This window comes from Mobula hypostoma, chromosome 20, assembly GCF_963921235.1.
Source record: "Mobula hypostoma chromosome 20, sMobHyp1.1, whole genome shotgun sequence".
NCBI lineage: Eukaryota > Metazoa > Chordata > Chondrichthyes > Myliobatiformes > Myliobatidae > Mobula > Mobula hypostoma.
The window spans coordinates 14,569,992-14,589,056 of record NC_086116.1 but is presented as its reverse complement, the minus strand read 5'-3'; the positions used below and the strand labels follow the sequence as shown (position 1 = coordinate 14,589,056).

Sequence of the window (19,065 nt, the reverse complement as noted above, 5' to 3'; positions counted from 1 at the left end):
ACCTTACTTCTCATTACGATAATAGCATTTCAGCAAATCAGAAAGCAACAAGGAGACTGAGAGTTAATAAAATGCATTTACCACACTACAGTAGTATCTTGCCACCCAAGATGGCAGCCTTGGTGTTTTGGCATCTCATTCTAAGTTTGTTTTATTGTTTAATAATAGCGTCTGGCGATATTTTCCTGATTCCATATTCATGGGCTGTGCTCTTATACATTTGATGTATTTATGCACATTTTATTCTATATCTGTACTTTAACCTCTAACTTCATTTATACATAAATCTTTATAACTTTTTTGTTGCATGCCATGACCTGACCAATACTCCAGAGCAAATCCTGATTAAATGTATATGGTGAATAAATTTGATCCTTAAAGGATCCTTGCTATTTTAAGTGAAGCAAGTAACTTTATCAAGAAGCAAGTGGACAGTTTACAATTTATAAGCAACTTCAGTAGAGCTAGGTAATACAACACAATACATCTGTTGGAGATGTTTTAAAGCAATAAGCACGTACACTATTGCAAGTCCCCTCAACACCAAATCTCAATTTCTCCCCTAAAAACGAGCTGCTCACTAGCTCTTTTGCTGTGGTTCTGCCCAAATTTACAGCTAAAGACATGTTCAAATAATCTGAACCCGTGGCTTGGCTAATGATGATGACATAAGGAATAAAAGCTGTTTTGTCAAAGTGGCCCTATTCTTTGAACTGCATTGAATGGTAGCCTCTAGCTACTCTGGGGTGTGTTGGAAACTTGACCCAGCAGTTTAGGTAAGAAGGGTCCAGTTAACTGCAGAAGCAATATCAAAATAGAAAATGCAGTAAGAACATTGCAGTATGGACGAATTGCTGTTTAATTAAGATAAATAAATCTACAAAGATGCATTCGCTTGAAAGCAGATTCATCCGGATAACGTTTTAAATTAATAACATTGCATTATAAAGAATGCAATGACACTGGGGAAAATTGTTAAAACAATTTCATACTTAAATATGAGCTTTTAAAAATCAACTTCTTTTAGAAGGGAAACGGAGATTATTCTGCACGATTCCACCTTCAAAATGTTGCTTTTGAATATGACATGTAACAGCCAAGAGCCACATTATAAAGTGCGTAATATACAATTAATTCTATACACCCACTCTTTCCCTCATTCCCCTCCTCCTCCACCCTAATCTTAAGAAAAATAGCAGCCTGTACTATAATATGTCAAGCACCCGGAGAATATAGCAAGAACACAAATACTGGCCCTCTGGTAAATAATGACCCAACTCAAATAAATTTTCATGCTGTCGGTTTCCTTCCAGAGGTCCTCTAGAGGGCGCTGCAGCAGCTTGTGGGCTGGCGTTACCAGCCGTGCTCTGATGCAGAATTTTTGTGGTGGTTTAAAAAAATCAATTAAAAAGTTCCGAGTGGCCAAGGTTACTTTGTGGGGAAAAAAAAACTAAACACGAGACTGCGTGCACCGAGTATTGCAAGAAGCAGTGACCTAGAATTTTAAAAACTATCCCAAAACATGTATTGCTCAATCTCTGTTCCAAGGTTGAATTAAAAACAAATCTTCCCCTGCCTAATGTTGTAGCGGCTGAGGACAGAGTTTTCTTTAAGACCCATCACTTTAAAGAAGTTCGGGCCAGATTCGCATATTGCAATCGGTCTAATTTATTTTTTTTCCTGAATGAGTCAAAAAGGTCCGAAGTCAGCAAAGGGAGAATTAGAGCGACATCGGTTTCATTAGTCATGCAGGTTTAATTTCAAGCAAAAAAAAGCCCAAAGCAAATCAATACTATTCCTTCTTCACTTTTCCACGTAATTTGCAGATTACTGGGAAATAAATGTTCTACTACGATATGACCACAACACTCTAAAGTAAACTTCATTAAATAATCCTCCACTTTAAATCCACTATAATCACTCGCGATTTGTTTTGTTTTAAATGGTGGGAATGTTCCCCCTTCTGTCGCAAGTTAACAAAGTGGTACCTCAGGTAGTCTCTGCGGCAAAGGATGAGGTTGGCCTTAGTGTAGAGCGTTGAGCCCACCTCGCCTAGGCGACAATCACAACAGGCACATTTTAGGCAGTCTTCATGCCAGTACTTATCCAACGCCTTGAGGAGATAGCGGTCTTTAATCTTCCGGTTGCAGCCAGCACAACCCTTCGGCTTGGTGTCTGGCTGGGCTGAGAGCATTTGTATACCTGGAGAGGGGGGGAAAAAAACCAACAGGCACAGAACAGACCAGTTACTGGCAGAACCTTCAGCGTGCCCTACACTGCAGCAGATTACACTGCTAGCTTTGAGCTAATCAATTGAATATTCAATTTCCAGCTAAAATTAAATGTTCTGTGTGAAGTGGAGGACATTAAAACGAAATACTGCTTCATCTGCTGGCCGCTCTCACTCCTATATCCCGAGCTCTGGAGGAAGTGCTCTACTTAAGAGGCACGGACTTCATAAGCAGCAGCGCTGTGATCGCCTGCAAGGAGGCAGATTCAAGGGGGGCGCTGGACGATGACGAGGTGCCACCGTACCTTCCTGGCAAGGGGCAGCTTCCTGTAGAACCCTATACATGTTGAGCTGCTCCAATCTGTGCGGACCGATACTGGAGACCCTCCGCTCCCCGCACCGCCGTGTCGCTCGCTCACGCTCCCCCACATTCACATCCCTCACCCCAGTGTTATTAACAGAAACAAGAGCGCGGCTTCGCGTTGAGCACCGGGGTAGCGCGCTATGCCACAATCATTCCGGTCAGTGGATTTCGAAGCTTTTTTTTTTGAGATTTGATGATTCAATGCACTAACCGCCCGCCTCGACAGAAAGTGCCCGTCCCTCTCTCATTTTGAAATATTACGGGCGTACTACAGAGAGGACTATTATACTGTAGAAAAAACTCTAAAGGGCCCATTAGTAAGGAGAATTTCCTGATCAAAACTGCAATTACAGCACAGTGCTTCTTCCACTGAATCGTTCCGCTCACAACCATTTGACAGAAACCACATTTATAAATAGAAGGGTTAGACAGGGCCCGCACAGCGCTACATTTAGCGGCGGTTAGAACCACTTTATTCCATTTAAACTGTGGTCACTGTTAAATTGCCTGGGTTCTATTGTGAGCAGACACCACGGTTGATTTCCTCTATTCTCTCCTCTTATCCCAATACCATTGAAGCACACAACCAGCGGTTAACGACAGACGGAGAGAGAAAGAGCGCCGAAACTCATTACCAGCGGCCCGATAGCAAGTTTCAATTCCACAGAACGTGCTGTTTTAGATATTAAAAATTGTCCCCAAGCCGATGGTTAAATCTTAAAGCCGGGGACACGGGGGTAGGTGGGTAGATTTGATGAATCGGGAGTATGGGTCCCATACCCAGGAGCACACGGAAGCAAATTTTAAAAAAGGATTTTGCCAACAGTCATCGGATCACTGAGAAATGACAAACAAAAGATTTTTTAAGGAAATTGAAAGCTGGTGGGAAGATTGAAAAGAAACGTTCCGCTCTTTTTCAGTGGCTTAGCGTCCCCGTGGGCACACACCAGCGGACTCCAACGCAAACAAACGTCCCTGTTTCTCCAGGATCGGAGAGGCTTTTTTAGCGACGGAGCTGAGAAACCGATTTTATTCTCTTTCCTCTCAGACGCAGCTGCGAGGCTCAGAGATACTGACATTTTTCCACTCTTATCAGTTTAATTACAGTTTCCATGGCAGCAAAGTGCTAGCGCTTGGCAAAGGCCAATGAGAGATTTGCAATAGCAGACCCAATTTCTGATGCAGCCAGCATACATACACACACACACACACACACACACACATATACACACACAAAGCAGCCCACTTTCCCTGTTAGCACGCTCGCTCTAGGTACTAATGCCTCTGCCTCTTACCCCACCCCCTCTCCTTGAAGAATCAGAGTGAAGATTGCGAAGATTTCCATTTAAACCCGGCACCATTAAGTGACAGGGAAGGACATCCTTCACAAAGCAATTAATGGCAGTGACAGTGAGCGTCATACTGCTAAAACACAGCGCTGCAGACTTGAAAAACTCCCAAGAACTCCTCCGGGTCTGATCTTCAGGAATTAAAAAAAATGCCTTTGACAAACCAGATTTGCCTTACCAAAAAAAAACTTTCTAGCTTCGGCGTGACTGCGATCTCACTCCAGCCGTGTACATCTTCGCCAGAAGGATCAAGTGGCTGCTACAGATGATACAGGCACCCGAATCCGGCCGCAAAAGCACAGCGTGCGCCGCAGTCTCAAAGAGCAGCCGGGCACTCGGGGGCGAAGCGTTAGTGCATGCGACAGCGGCCAGACTGACGGAACCACATTTAAAAAAAAAACTCTGCTGTAATGCGCTCCCCTCCTGGCGATGCTCTGTGGAGGAAACATCTCCTGTGTAACTTTAACAGGGGACGATCACTTAGACAATATGGCATCAACTTACCAGGGGACACGAGTTGCCGATGATCAACTTATGATAAGCACTACTGCGGGGCAATCTGTACAATAAAGAGGCCCCGGTTTTCACTCGTAAATGTACAGAGCAGAAACTAAAATTGACAGAATACTTATTCACTCACCGTCCTTATTAAGGATGAAAAAAGAAAGCTCTTTCAAAGACTCGGAAGGCAGCATGCACTTGCTTCCAGAGCAAGGTCAAAAGCAAGGCCGAAATACACGTCTCATAAAGTTTAAAATAATGAGGTCCTTAAGGAGCGACCAGTAATTGAGTTTGATCGCAACTCAGCTACAGGTGTTCTGTCCGGGTATCTGCGGCGTAACCTTTCCCCGCGCAGACTGGTCCAGGACAACTTACCGATCAGCTTATCAGAATTGTCCAAAACCCATTCAGCTTCATCATCTAGCAATTCAATTCTTCGCCAGCTTGATTATTAGCGAGGTAGCGCGGCCGAGAACGCACATACAGACAGGCTCGACAAACCGGGTAGCAGCGCTCTTATTACTTGGGATATTTACCACACGAACTCACTGACCACTCGACACTCGCGGAGCAGCAGCTTATGGGACAGATCATTCCTCAATAGCCAATTTCCCCCATGGTGAAATTTACAACCAGCCGCGAGCTTTGGCTGTGGTCAACCACACGCTCGTCTCTCTCTCTCACACACACACACACACAGACAGTTCCCTCACAGAAAGGCAAAGCAACCAGAACCAACCTCTTGAGTGCGTCCAGAACCAGAGACTGTGGGATTAATGAAACCTTTCCTATTGATTTAACCGTTTTACAAAAGTGTAGCAGAGCTTGAGTTGTCCTTTCCCGGTTCTCGACAGTAAAAAAAAGCCCTCTCACCCGTTCACCACTGTTTTGAAATATCACTGTCTTTGTTAACCAATACACAGAGGCAGGGACGGGATGGAAGAAACAAGAGAAAGGAAATAAAATCAAAACAAATGGAACAGCTAATGAGGACAATTAAATTAATTATGTTCAAGGAGATGAGATTTTTTTTCAAAGCTGTATGATCTGCTATCCCTCTCTTGCCGTGACTGCTCTGTAATTTACGGGAACTGATTAGTGCATCTATGCAAATCTTTGTTTAAATCATTCAACTAATTAAATGATAGGATTATTCTTCTGCCTACAGTGACATCATTTCCCAGTAATTAGTACTCTATTCAGACCGTGGCAATAGATTCCTAATAACGCTGGCGAGCAGAAGACTCTTACCACTTTCTCAAGCTTCTGACAAACTGCCCAAACCCGGATTATACATTGTTCTTTAACAATCTCGGAGAAGATTTGAATAAATAATATGTTATAACTACATTTGAAAAAAAGGGGGGGGGGGAGGATATCAATAGTTAACAGTCAGCCCAACGCCATTCATTTTCCCCCTCTCCCCACCGCCAAAATGTAATGATAATGAGATGGGTCATAAAATGCTCATCTTTTCATTATGACTGATGAAATGCATTAAAGCTGACAAGGTATTACCTGACAGTAATTAGGTTTTGTCATGAATTAAATTATTTGAATACAGACTATCTTCCCAATCATGCAATTTTCAGGGTTTTTTTTGTTAAAAAGAGACAAAATAGCATTTCTCCCCTCTTCATAATCATATGAATTATTCACAGAAATCATCACCAAAAAACACAGTTGAAGAGGCCCATCACTTGCTGCACTACACAGATGTGATCAGTGATTTACCTGCAATGAAGTACTAGTACACACAAAGTGATTTGGTGAACAAGAGATGGAATTTAATCATCAGCTGGTATTCTCCAGAAATAATAAAGAATCATACTCTCCAACCTCCTGCACCCCCCCACCGCTCCACTATATCACTTTAAAAAATGTGCGTTTACTCTCTGTATCAAGCTGAAAGATTGGTTTGCAACAAAGGCAAACATTTTCTTTCATCGTGGATAAATTAAGTGCTTAATTGAAGACTCTCAAGAAAACCCCTTGAAAAGAAATAAAGAAGGCTATTGCTTCCTACTTTGAATAGCCGAATCTTCCCTGCACCAAGCAGTTTAATGAATTCACCTATTTCATTAAGCATATCTTAAACTTGAATTTGCTGCACACAACAATTAGTGAACTCACCTTAGATTACAATCTCTGCCGAAAGGGTTAACAAAACAACACCCGTCAAGTTTTCACTTCTTTCTGCTGCACACTAATATGTTGTGTTGTCTTCCCTTTTCTCAACAAAATAAAGCAATCAGGAATTTTCGGAGGCACAAATAATAAACGGGGCGAGGCAAAAATTAAGTAAGGATTCTTCCCTTTCTTTAGAATAAAACTCAGTTTCCAAAGAAGACAGAAGGAGAGCAAATTTCTTTTCATGGGAATGACAGCAGAACCAGTTACTTTTCCCTTCTAACCGTGACAGCCAGGATGAAAGGGCCACCTGTCTCTCTTCTCTAGCTAAGCACAGAACCTGAGTGGGCCCGTTCCTTTTCCTCCAGTATTTAAGCACCTCACCAGGTCCCTAGTTAGCAGCTTCCTTCAGCTCATCCAAGAAGCTGACAAGTACTGTTAGAGGAGGCTGTACATGTTGCTCTAATGGACCTCATTAAGTTCTACTTACAGATGTTCTCTTAACATAATTGATCTGTGGTGAGTTGAGAGGATTGCAACTTATTCCCCAGCCCCCAATTACGGTTGGGTAATTAGATCCCCAACCTCCAATTTTTCACATTCACCCTTCTAACATTCCAAAATATCAAAGTATCTCTTTCTCACAAAGCCCACCCCTCCCCCTCCTTTTTCTGGACTGCACTCGCGCATAGTATTGACAGTTAGATCTGCTAACCTTTGTAGTGACGCCAGTTTTAATAGCACATTCAATTCACTGACAGGGCTCCATCTTTTCTTCTTCCCCTCTTTAACTTCCTTTTTATTCCACCACCATAACAAAGGGAAAAGGGAAACTAACTTTGTATAGTTTGTACTTTCTGATGAAAGCAACTGATGATAAGCCTTGGCAGGGAAAGTTCTGTTTTAATGTCTTTTTTAAAAATCTGTTTTAATTCCTCGGTTGGAAACTTTAAGGAGTAATGAAGGAGAGAGGTGCTGATCTGAAACTGTGAGAGAAAGAAATAATACTTCACACCTGGGACAGATGAAGCCAAACTAATGCTTTTATAATGCCAATCAGCCCGGCTGTTATCATCCCACTAATTAGGAAAGCAGCCTTAAACAGAAAGCACTTTGGGAAATGGTAATGCTATGATTTTGCACTTAAAAGCGGAGAAATTTCCTTTACTGTAAGAATCCTGGATTGGCATTGACAATCCTTTAACTAATAGATAAGATTTACAATGTACTTTCTTTTTTAAAGCAAAAAAAAATTGTGCCAAGGAATTTACCTAGATACCCACAAGGGAGTCAAAGGTCACTGCACTTCAGGAAAATGGAGAGCCTTATTTTCAGCACAAGGGAAACAAAGTCACACGTGGTAAGGTCTGAGGAGTGTTAGCGGCCGGTTGTCCATTTTCGCTGCAGGTCTCAGGGTTCGTGCTTTTTTCAAAAATAGATTCTTGAACCTTAAAGAGGAGAAACAGTTCTGCTTGCTAAGGGCTCAATAAGGTCATTAAAGATGACCTTGCAGCATTTTGCCGCTGTGCAGGATAATCAGAATGGATATTATTGTCTCGATTGCAGTGAGCAGAATAAATAGTAATGTTTGAAAGTCTTATCCACTGTAATGGGAAGGAATTAATTTTATAGAGGCATTTGAGCTGCAGGTAGGATCATTGTGAGGAGAAAGACTGTGTTTTCTAGAAGCAGAGAGGCAGAGGATGTGTGCAGCTCACAACAAGTGGTACCCCAGCTCAAGAAAATAAACTGCCAGCATATACATGATCTGAATGAGGTTTGAGCATTCACACAGGGCTGCAAATGACTTATGCCATCAACTCCAAGAAATGCGGTTTTGATTTGCAATCCCCTGTCCCGCCAACATTTGTTGAACGTCAGCATGGCCCTAAATCGTTATGTCTTTGGGATAATACAGATCTTCCTGTGCAGTTCTCTGTCAAAGTGGGGGACTGGAACCTTAAAACTGGTGACATATGTTGCCTACAGCAAAGACAATACATGGGATATGCATATACACGGTAGCTATCTCCCATTAGAATCAGAATCAGGAATATTATCACCAGCATGTGTCATGAAATTTCTTAACATTAAGATATAAATGGCCCCAATATTCTTTGGGGAAGTGGGGTGCAGAAAGGAATTCTCACCCACGTGCCATGTTTTAAGATTAATTTGTGCATTTTAATAGGCTTTATCTAGCACCTGCCTAACTATGCCTGGATCACATCTATAGCTATGTAGCAAACTACAGATTAGATTAAATTTAGATACACTTATCACATGAACATCAAAACATACAGTGAAATGTGTCATTTGCATTAACAACCAACACACCCAAGGACATGATGGGGGCTGCCTGTGAGTGTGGCCACATGTTCTGGCGCCACATAGCATAACCATCGTGCTCGGCAGAATTAGATCAGTAATGGGTTAATGTGGGTCCCTTACAGGCAGAGATAGCAGAAAGCTTATTGGAATCAACAAAGCGGTATCAATGTAAACAACTATTTTTTGTTTGTCTTCACAGAAGATGGGAAGGATAACCTCCCAGAAACCGCTTTTAGAAGACAAAGGAAAGATTAAGGGGCAGTAGGTGAAAGACAGGGGACTGAGGCAAGGAGGTCTGTGGGCTTGGGATTGTGGGAAGTGGCAGTGACTGGCGAATACAGAAAACCTTTCACTAAGAGTAGTTCTGATTACAGAGGGGAGAACAGGTCCTTGGTGATGGGGTGTTGGTAGAACAACTCTTCCAGTTCCTGGGCCTCATGGAGCAAAACTGTGCTAGAAAATCTCTTCAGTGAAAACTCACAGCTTGGACTACCAACTAGGATAATTGCACTTATAAAGCACCCATCCTTACTTCAGGATTTTCCAATCTGCTTTCAAGGTACGAAGGTAATTTAAGAATATTGACACTCCTATACTGTAGTAAATGTTGATGATGACTTGTGTGGGGCAGGTGACTGGAAAAGGCAGCTTGGGTTTAAATGGAGATATTGGTCAGGGTGTACTTGGACATTATGGGGCCCGTTTTCCATGCTGGATGACCCCATTTCAGCCAATTCTCTTCAAGAGCATTGCAACAATGACCAGATGATCTGTCTTGAACTCCAACCTTTGGCCAGGTCATTGGGGATAACATTGTGCTTCTTTTCAAAAATATCACCAATGGATCTTTCCTGGGGTCTTAGAGAGCTGGCGAGGCCTCGATTTCTCTCATTGGTGAATTGATACCAGCAGCAGCGAAGAACTCTGTAACTACAACTTTCATATCTTGTTTTATATTTTACATCTCACCCAACACAAAGCTACCCATCTCGGAGGTTAAAATTATCCCAGGCATATCTGAATGTGCAGGTCCTGGGGATATACACAATACTTTCACACTGAGGCTATCAAGTGAAATACATCTCTTTGAAAGTAAAAGAGAGGTTGACTCCTTGGAGATGTGGGCTACCTGCTGACACTTCAATATAATCTTCTTACCCAAGCAGAGAAAAAACAGAACAAAAATATAGAATAAAAAAAATCAAATCAGTAGACTTTGGAGGTGCTAACATAATCTTTAGAAGCTTGGATCAATCAATAAAATAAAGAATATGAATCAGCGGAGATCAACGGTGTTTTACTGAAATGCTGCCTGCTGTTCTCTTTTATTCCTATACGTAGTGGCCTCAGAATGGACGGCAGGGAAAGCCAGGGGAGTAGCATGAAGCAAATGCCAGTGGCAGAATGGCCACTGTGGGCAGGGAGCCAGGTATGTGAGTCCATCTGCCCAGCCCTTGACGTGGCCTCTGGACAAAGGGACTGTAACATCCTGTTGGATACGCAGCCACTAAACTGCTCAGTGGACGGGGTATGTTTTGTTAGGTTACTGTAAAAGGATGCTGCTGCTTCATGGCCTTTGTGAGCTCACCCTTGTGCGGGATGAATTCCTTCTGCTTGGGAGGCTTCCAACCCAATGGCGTGAGCACTGACTGAACTTTCCTGTCTCAGGTAAGCCACTCCCCCAGACTTTTCCTGCCACATTGCAGTCCCCCTTTATCACTGCACATTGGTACATGCAACACTAGAGGTGAGCACACACACAAAATACGGGAGTAACTCAGCAGGCCAGGCAGCGTCTATGGAAGGGAAGAAAGAGTTGATGCTTCGGACAGAGACCGTCCATCGGGACTCATGAAGTGAGATCTAGTGAAAAGTTTTCCTTGCGTGTTATCATTTCACACATATGTTCATTCAGGTAGTAGAAAGGATAACTATACCATGTATGACATTGCTCTTCTCCTTTAAGATAGGATATTAAGAACTTGAGAGCAGTTTGTTAAACCATTACCTAGAACAGGCGGCCTGTCTTGTGGGAAAAGGATGGACAGTCTCGGCTTACATACGTAGGAGTTAGAAGAGTGAGAGCGGCTGATTAAAATATACCCTGAGGGATCTTGATGTGGTGAATACATTTCCCCTTATGGGAGAGTCTAAAACTAAGGCTCATTATTTAAAAAAAATAAGGGATCACCCATTAAAGATAGCCATAATTTTTTTTCTTTCCTCAGGGAATCAAGAAGCCTTGCAACTCTCTTTCTCATAGAGCAATGAAAGCAGTACTTCGAATATTTATAAGGTATTGGTACATAGACACTGTTAAACTAGGGGGTGGAATGTTAATGCTAGTAGGCTGAGGTGAGATAACAATCAGATCTGCTATGATCATATTAAATGTTGGAGCAGTCTTTGATGGGTTGGGTGACCTATGATTGCTTCTGATCTATATGTTTATGTGCACTGATCATTCATTGCTCTGCCTGTCGAGGATGCATCAGTTTCTGTAGGTGGCAATTTAGGTAAGCAATGTATGAAGGTTACGCTTATAGCTTGTAGCAATTACGGTTGTCAGAGAATGCTCTTGCTTGGAGAATCAGCACACACACGAGATTTAGGAATGGTCAAAAGGAAGTGGAGGCGTAATGGATCAGGCCAATTGAATGTCCATGAAACCATAAGACATAGGAGCAGAATTAGGCCATTCGGCCCATTGAGTCTGCTCTGACATTCAATGCCTCTTGTGCTATTCCCTGCTTGCCACAATAGGTGGCAACTGAAAATCTTCACGGATCCCTTTCACTCATGGAAGGGGAATGACAGAGAGATCTTAGAATATCTTTGTTCTGTTTGTTCATTGACATTTCCCAAGCAGGGTGATGTCGGCCATGACAGGTTACAACCTCAATAATGCAAATGGCCATAGGAATGGTTTTAACCCCAGTAACGGCAATGGTCATAAGGAATCTACTTGCTTTGTGAAAAGCCTGCACAAACTGAGAGTCCATTCTTGCTGTCAAGGATATTGCTCCTTGTCCACGGCAAAGCAATTGAGCAGTTGAGCACAGCTCATGTGGATATGGAGTTCTGATCTACGGAGTCACCACATCATTAACTCGTCCAAGTCTCAGGTACTGTATTGCTTTGGGTTGATGCTGTTCCTACTGTGCTACTTTGAAAACAGGTCAATAATGTCCACATCCTTATGTAATATCATGAAGGATCCCTTCTACCCTGCTCACAGACTGTTTGTCCCACTCCCATCAAGGAACAGGCTACACAGCATCCACACCAGGACCACCAGAGTCAAGGACAGTTATTTCCCTCAAGCCATCAGGCTGATCAACACTTCCACTCATTAACCCATCACACCACCCTAACCATTACTTTATCATTTCCTGTCGGTCATCTTATGTATGGATACTCCTATACCTAGTGTTACTTTATGTACATACAATCAGTCTAAGTATATAAGCTATTGTTAAGAATTTATATTTACTGTGTCTTTTTGTATTGTGCTAATAGGGCTTATTGTGTTATTTTTATGCTTTATCGGATCTGGAGTAACAATCATTTCATTCTCCTTTGCATTTGGGTACCGAAGAATGACAATCAACAATCTTGCATTCACGATGTGCCCTCAACATCACTGTTCCTTCTAAGCTGCATGGTGCGCGGCCACGCAGTAACTGAAATGCTCCCGTGCACATAGCCTTTGTTGCCGCGCAGCTGGAATTTTCTTTTATATAATGTTCATATAATGTGCCATGCAGTTTTCAGGCTGTGCAAAAGTTTCCTGCTCAGAGCAATGGTTGATCCACTCGGCTGTAAGAATATTTAGAGGGAACGTTGCTGAACATCTTCGACCTGCACTTAATTCCATGGTCTCTCACGACTGCTGTCCCTATCCATTCTTTGTCCCCATCCCTAAGATAACTCCTCATATTCCTTTGCTCTGTGTGAATAGCTGGTTTTCAGGTAAGTGGCCTGTCTAGTTAACACCAGGCTTAAGGAAGAAGCCAACTGTAATATTATCTGTAAATAGGCTGTATTTGCCTATATTTAACCATGTTTACCTGTAATTACCTGTGTCTGTTTGGTTGCTCTATTAATGTTAAGTGCACAGATTGACTACGTATATGTGTACCATGCAGATCAAAGGTTACATGACAAGAATAGAGCAAAGCTGTAGTTGCGTACAGCCCTCCATTCATAATTCAAATAACTCAATTTAGAAATTGTATAAATTGCTCAAAAGCCAAAAAGCTGCAGATGATGGAACCTTGAGATAAAACAGAAAGTGTTACGAACACTCAGCAGGTCAGGCAGTATCTATGGAGTGAGAAACAAAGTTAGTGATTCAGGTTGATGACCTTTCATCAGACCAGGGAACGGATGCATGTAAAATGAGCCTTTCTGGTGCAGGGAAGTGCTGGGGGTGAGGAGGTTAGTGGTGGAGGTGTAAATAGGAGGAAAAGTAAACAACAGGAAAGATTATTGAAAGGCAGAACAGATTGATTGGTCAGCAGAAGCAAAAGAAAATCTGCAGATGCTGGCAATCAAAGTAATACACACAAAATTCAGGATGAACTCAGCAGGCCAGCATTTATGGAAAAGAGTAAACAGTTGATGTTTTGGGCCGAGACCCTTCACCAGGACTTATCCTTGTAAGTGGAACAAGAGCCACACCTACCCCTACACCTCCTCCCTCACTACCATTCAGGGCCCCAAACTGTCCTTCAAGGTGAGGTGACACTTTACCTGTGAGTCTGTTGTGATCAAATATTGTAACTGGTGTTCCCAGAGTGGCCTCTAGTAGATCGGTGAGATCTGACGTAGATTGGGAGACCGCTTCGCTGTACACCAGAAAAACCAGGATCTCCTGGTGGCCATCCATTTCAATTCTACTTCCTATTCCCATTCCATCATGTTGATCCATGGCCTCCTTTACTGCTGTGATTAAGCCACACTCAGGTTGGTGGAGCAAAACCTTATATTCTGCCTGGGTAGCCTCCAACCTGATGGCATGTACATTGATTCCTGAACTTCCCGTAATTGCCCCACCCCCTCTCTTTCAGCATTCCCCATTCCCATTTCCCTCTCTCACCCGATCTCCTTACCTGCCCATCACCTCCCTCTGGTGCTCCACCCCTTCTCTTTCTTCAATGGCCTTCTGTCCTCTCCTATCAGATTCCCCCTTCTCCAGCTCTTTATCTCTTTCAACAATCGACTTCCCGGTACTTCACTTCACCCACCCCCACCCCCCAGTTTCACCTATCACCGACCACCTTGTACTTCTTCCTCCACTCCCCCACCTTCTTACTCTGTCTCCTCATCTCTTTCTCTAGTCCTGATAAACGGCCTCAACCAGAAACGTCGACCATTTCCTCTTTTCCATCGATGCTGTCTGGCCTGTGAGTTACTCTGGCATTTTGTGCGTGTTAATTGACAAGCAGATTGATGACCTTCTGAATCTTCAAAGCAGCCTCTGATTTAATTATTACTGGTTTTACCGTCATTGTGCAGATCGCGTTTTCCCGCATCGTCAGCAGTAATCAGATTCTTGGGAATTTCGTCTTGCAATATTCTCTTTCCTTTCATGAGAAGTACAACATAGTTTATATTTGTCTTTTATCAACCCTTTGTTATTAGCCTTGCTGACAAAGTACAACAATTTTAAACATAGACTACCCTCCTCATGTCCAAATATATCCCATGTTACTATCTTACAGTTCCCCACATCTTTTCTTCATGTCCATCATGTTCTGGAATCCCTTCCAGGCCTCCATTGGATTATTAACAACAGATTGTGTCCAGAATGGACATCATGATTATACTATAATTGGAGTTATCAGGTCACTAGGTACTGAACCAGTTCCTTTGACCCACCGAGTCCACACTGACCATCAGGTATCTGCACTAATCCTTCTTGTATGACACTTTGACTGACCCCACAATCTCCTCACCACCCATCTGATTCTATCACTCAACTTTATATTATGGACAGTGTGTGATGGCCATTTAATGTACTGCTCACTCATGTCTTTGGGATGTTAGAGGAAACCAGATCAAACCTGTGATCAGAGAGAAAACATGCAAATTCCATATTGTTTAAACCAGAGGTCAGGTTTGAACCCAGGTAGCTAGGGCTGTGTCAGGTAGCTGTATCAATGGTACCTTTGCAATTAACCTTTGCCTACTTGATCAGGAGTAGAAAACACTGAAATTTTCTGATACAGCGCTTTTGCGTGAAGAAATTTGAGTGCTGATTGTGAAACCTGGCCAACTGCTTGCCTCCCACGGATGCTGCTCGACACACTGTGCTCCTCCAGCAGGTTGTTTATCACTCAAATTTCACTTTGATGACACATACCGGCTAGTCATTGTGAGGGTGGAATTTCTTCCAGGTATGATACTCCCCTGAGATGACATCTAATATTAACCCATGCACCACAACAAGGCAAATACTTCTTGCAAAGCCAAATGCACACGGTCCCTTCTATTAGGTGGAAAAGCATAATAACATACATTCAATGCATGTTTGTTGTCTTCTGCTGCTGTAGCCTAAGCGATTCAATGTTCGACATAGTGTGTGTTCAGAGATGCTCTCCTGCACATCACTGTTGTAATGTGTGGTTATTTGATTTATTGTTGCCTTCCTGTCAGCTTGATCCAGTCTGGCCATTCTCCTCTGACCCCTACTGCCACTCACTAGAAGATTTTTGTTTTTTTTTGCACCATTCTCTGTAAACTTTAGAGACGGTTGCCTGTGAAAATCCTAACAGATCAGCAGTTTCTGAGATACTCAAACTACCCCATCTGGCACCAATAACCATTCCATGGCCAAAGTCACCTAGATCCCATTTGTTCCCCATTCTGATGTTTGGTCTGAAAAAACAACTGAACCTCTTGACTATGTCTGCATGCTTTTATACATTGAGTTGCTCCTACATGATTGGATGATTAGGTACTTGAATTAATAAGCAGGTGTACAGGTGTACCTAATAAAGTAGCCATTAGGTGTATATTTAGCTTTGTTGGAACAGAAAGCATCCATGACATACTTCATGTGAAACTATGAATATTCATGTTCAAGTGCAAACTCTCCTAATCTAGATTTCATGCAGGGGAATTGCTTCCCAAAACTCCATGTGCCTGTGGATTCCTACAGGAAGCTCTTCTTCCTCTCATTTTCTAGTGGATTGCACTGCCTGCATATCCTATGTTTATTCTTTCAGTCATGTTTCAAGGGAAATGCCTTTTATGTCACAATGGCGGGGGCATAGGGAGCAAGGGTGGACCCAAATGCAAGACACATCTTGTGAGATTAATTAAATTTAGTTTATTGTTTGATATCAGGAGAGCAAGGCAGGAGCAGGAAATAATGAACTGGACAAGGACTGAGGACTACGACTAGGCTGGGACCAAGGGTCTGGGCTTGGACTCGGAATCAGCTCCCAGAACTAGAGGAGACATGAAGAGGCTAGGATATGGACTCAGAGCCCGAGATTGGACAAGGACCCAGTACCTGGGTCTCGCCTCGGGCTCGGACTCCAGAACCAGGCATGCACATGACATGGGCTAGGGAGAGGAGGAACATGGGAACACAGAGCCTCGGTCTCGGGAGAGCAGGTACATGGAACCATGGACACATACACAGAACACAGAGTCGGGACCCCTCCTTGGGTACAGGACATAGGACCGGGACTCACACACAGAACAGAGAGCCGGGACCCTTCCTTGGGTACAGGACATAGGGCCGGGACTCATGACCCTCCGCGGGGCAACGGCAAGATGGCCTGACTTACCCCACGGAGGCGAGGACAAGACACGACAAGATATGACCCCCGCGGGGCAATGGCAAGATGGCCTGACTTAATCCACGGAGGCAAGGACAAGACAAGACAAGACACGACTCCCAGTGGGGCAACAGCAAGACGGCCTGACCTACCCCACAGAGGCGAGGACAAGACAAGACAAGACCAACACGAATGAACACCAGGCAGTACCTATCTAGCTCCGGTGATGGAACTAGACCGAAGTGCAGACGGGGGCTGCAGATGAGGGCGAGAGGCGGGAGGGGCAGAGAAGGGATTCAGACAAGGGGGTAGGACAGGAATCACAGACCGCGAGGGCCAGGACTTGACTCAGAACTGGGAAGCCACCAGGGCCAGGACTTGACATGGTACTTGAATGTCGTCAGGGTCAGGACTTGACATGGTACTTGAATGTCGTCAGGGACAGGACTTGACATGGTACTTGAACGCCGCCAGGGCCAGGACTTGATATGGTACTTGAACGCCGTCAGGGACAGGACTTGACATGGCACTTGAATGTCGTCAGGGACAGGACTTGACATGGTACTTGAACGCCGCCAGGGCCAGAACTTGACATGGTACTTGGATGCCGCCAGAGCCAGGACGTGGTGCTTGGAACCTCTGGGTAGTGCCGAGCTCTCGACTCAGCCCCGGAACAGTAGACAGCGGCTCTTGATTCTCTCCGGCGGGTTAACTGACGGACCCGCCTTGATGAGGAAACTTTGCAGGCTCGCTTTGGCGAGGTAACTGGACAGGGCTGCTCCGGTGAGGAAAGGCGAATTACCGGCACTGCTTCGGGCGGAGACAAGACTTGCTCCGGCCAGATGACATTGGCACGCCGTGACTTTGCAGACGCTCCCGCACCGAATGGCTGAAAGCTGGAGACTATAAACTACCGGTTCAGCCGAATGTTAATTGCCTCTAATCACCAAAGTCGAGGGACACGGGAAAACAAGGAATCAACGGTTTGGATCGTAACATAAACGAGCTAAATTTAAAGGGACCCCGATCCGGACCATGACATTTTATTGAAAGGCTGAAGACAAAGACTTTTCATCACTTGGCTCACATTCATGGAAAACTAGCCAATTTAAGGAACAGCATCACTGAGCACTAGTTAAATCAAAGCAACATTCATTAGGAGTCAATCAGCAACGAACTGCAAGTTCTTGATTACACCCATAAATAGCACAGGTAGGTGGTCTTTCCTGCTGAATGGTTGATCCCATGTGGCTGTTGAACACATCATGTTATGCACATCATTATGCTTCAGTGTCAAGTTGCTGATGTCGACATGGCGTTGCACTCTGAATGATATTAAGATCTCCCTGCTTCCAGTGGGCGTTGTCATGTCACATGCTAACATCCTTCCTAATGAATGATTGATGTCATATGTACAAAATAAGTGTCTATGCATTGGATGGAACATTAAAAGCAATTGTATGTCATTCAGCGGAACATTGTGGCACAGGTTAATAGTTGGAGTGGGCTATTGTATACACATATTGCCAAAGGGCCCAACTGAATTCTTCTGCATTTGTTTTTGCTTGATGTCTGCTGTCAGTTCATCTCAGTTGTTAAGGTGATGACTTTGAGTCATAAGTTGTGTGTTCAATCCTTTCCCTGAAATTCCCATGCTTAATCTAAACTAATACTTTGCTGTAGTGTTGAAGGAGTATATGACTGTAAGACCATAAGATGTAGGAGCAGCATTAGCCCACTCTGCCGGCTGATCGATCATGGCTGATTTATTTTCCTACTCAACCCAATGCTCCTGTCTTCTCCCTGTAACCTTTGATGCTTTTACTAATCAACAGCTTATCAACTCTGGCTTTAAATATACCCAATGACTTGGCCTCCACAAATGTCTGTGGCAATAAATTCCACTGATTCACCACCCTCTAGTAAAAGAAATTCCTCCTATATATTATCAATAAGTTGGTCTTTGAGATAAAATATTAAAATAATCCCAAATCTGCTTCTTCAGATTGGTATTGCCTTGACTTGATTCAAAGAAGATCATGGAGTTTTCCTGAAATCCCAATGGATGGAAAAGACCAATTGATCATTCTATTTTTCTAGGATTTTGTTGAAAGTAAAGTAGAATAACATGAGTTTCCATCACAGAGAAACATGAGTTTCCATCACAGAGACTAATTCTCAACATTAGAAGTTGATTACAAAGTGCTTAGCAGTCTTCTTATTCATCTAGTAAATGAACGATTTCATTCAAAATTACACAATTCATTGGAACTGAACTTTGTGACATTTACTTGGCTAAATGGCCTCGAAAACTGCTAAAGGATCAATGGGGATCTATTAATCAAATGCTACTTTATCATCCATGTG

At 43.3% G+C, this 19,065-nt stretch overlaps 1 protein-coding gene across 10 annotated transcripts in view; it reads right to left on the bottom strand.

Annotated features, from left to right (window-relative positions):
- The window catches only part of lmo3 (LIM domain only 3), a 90,929-nt gene extending 84,154 nt beyond the window's left edge, over positions 1–6,775 (bottom strand). Inside the window, exons 1-2 of one of the 10 annotated variants that reach the window (XM_063072443.1) lie at positions 6,578–6,775; positions 1,989–2,202 (exon numbers count right to left, since the gene is read on the bottom strand). In XM_063072443.1, the coding sequence (XP_062928513.1) occupies positions 1,989–2,194 (206 nt within the window). In that variant the 5' untranslated portion in view covers positions 2,195–2,202; positions 6,578–6,775. The other 9 variants (XM_063072438.1, XM_063072435.1, XM_063072442.1 and 6 more) reach the window with 9 other exon arrangements.
- Positions 6,776–19,065: the final 12,290 nt, after the last annotated feature.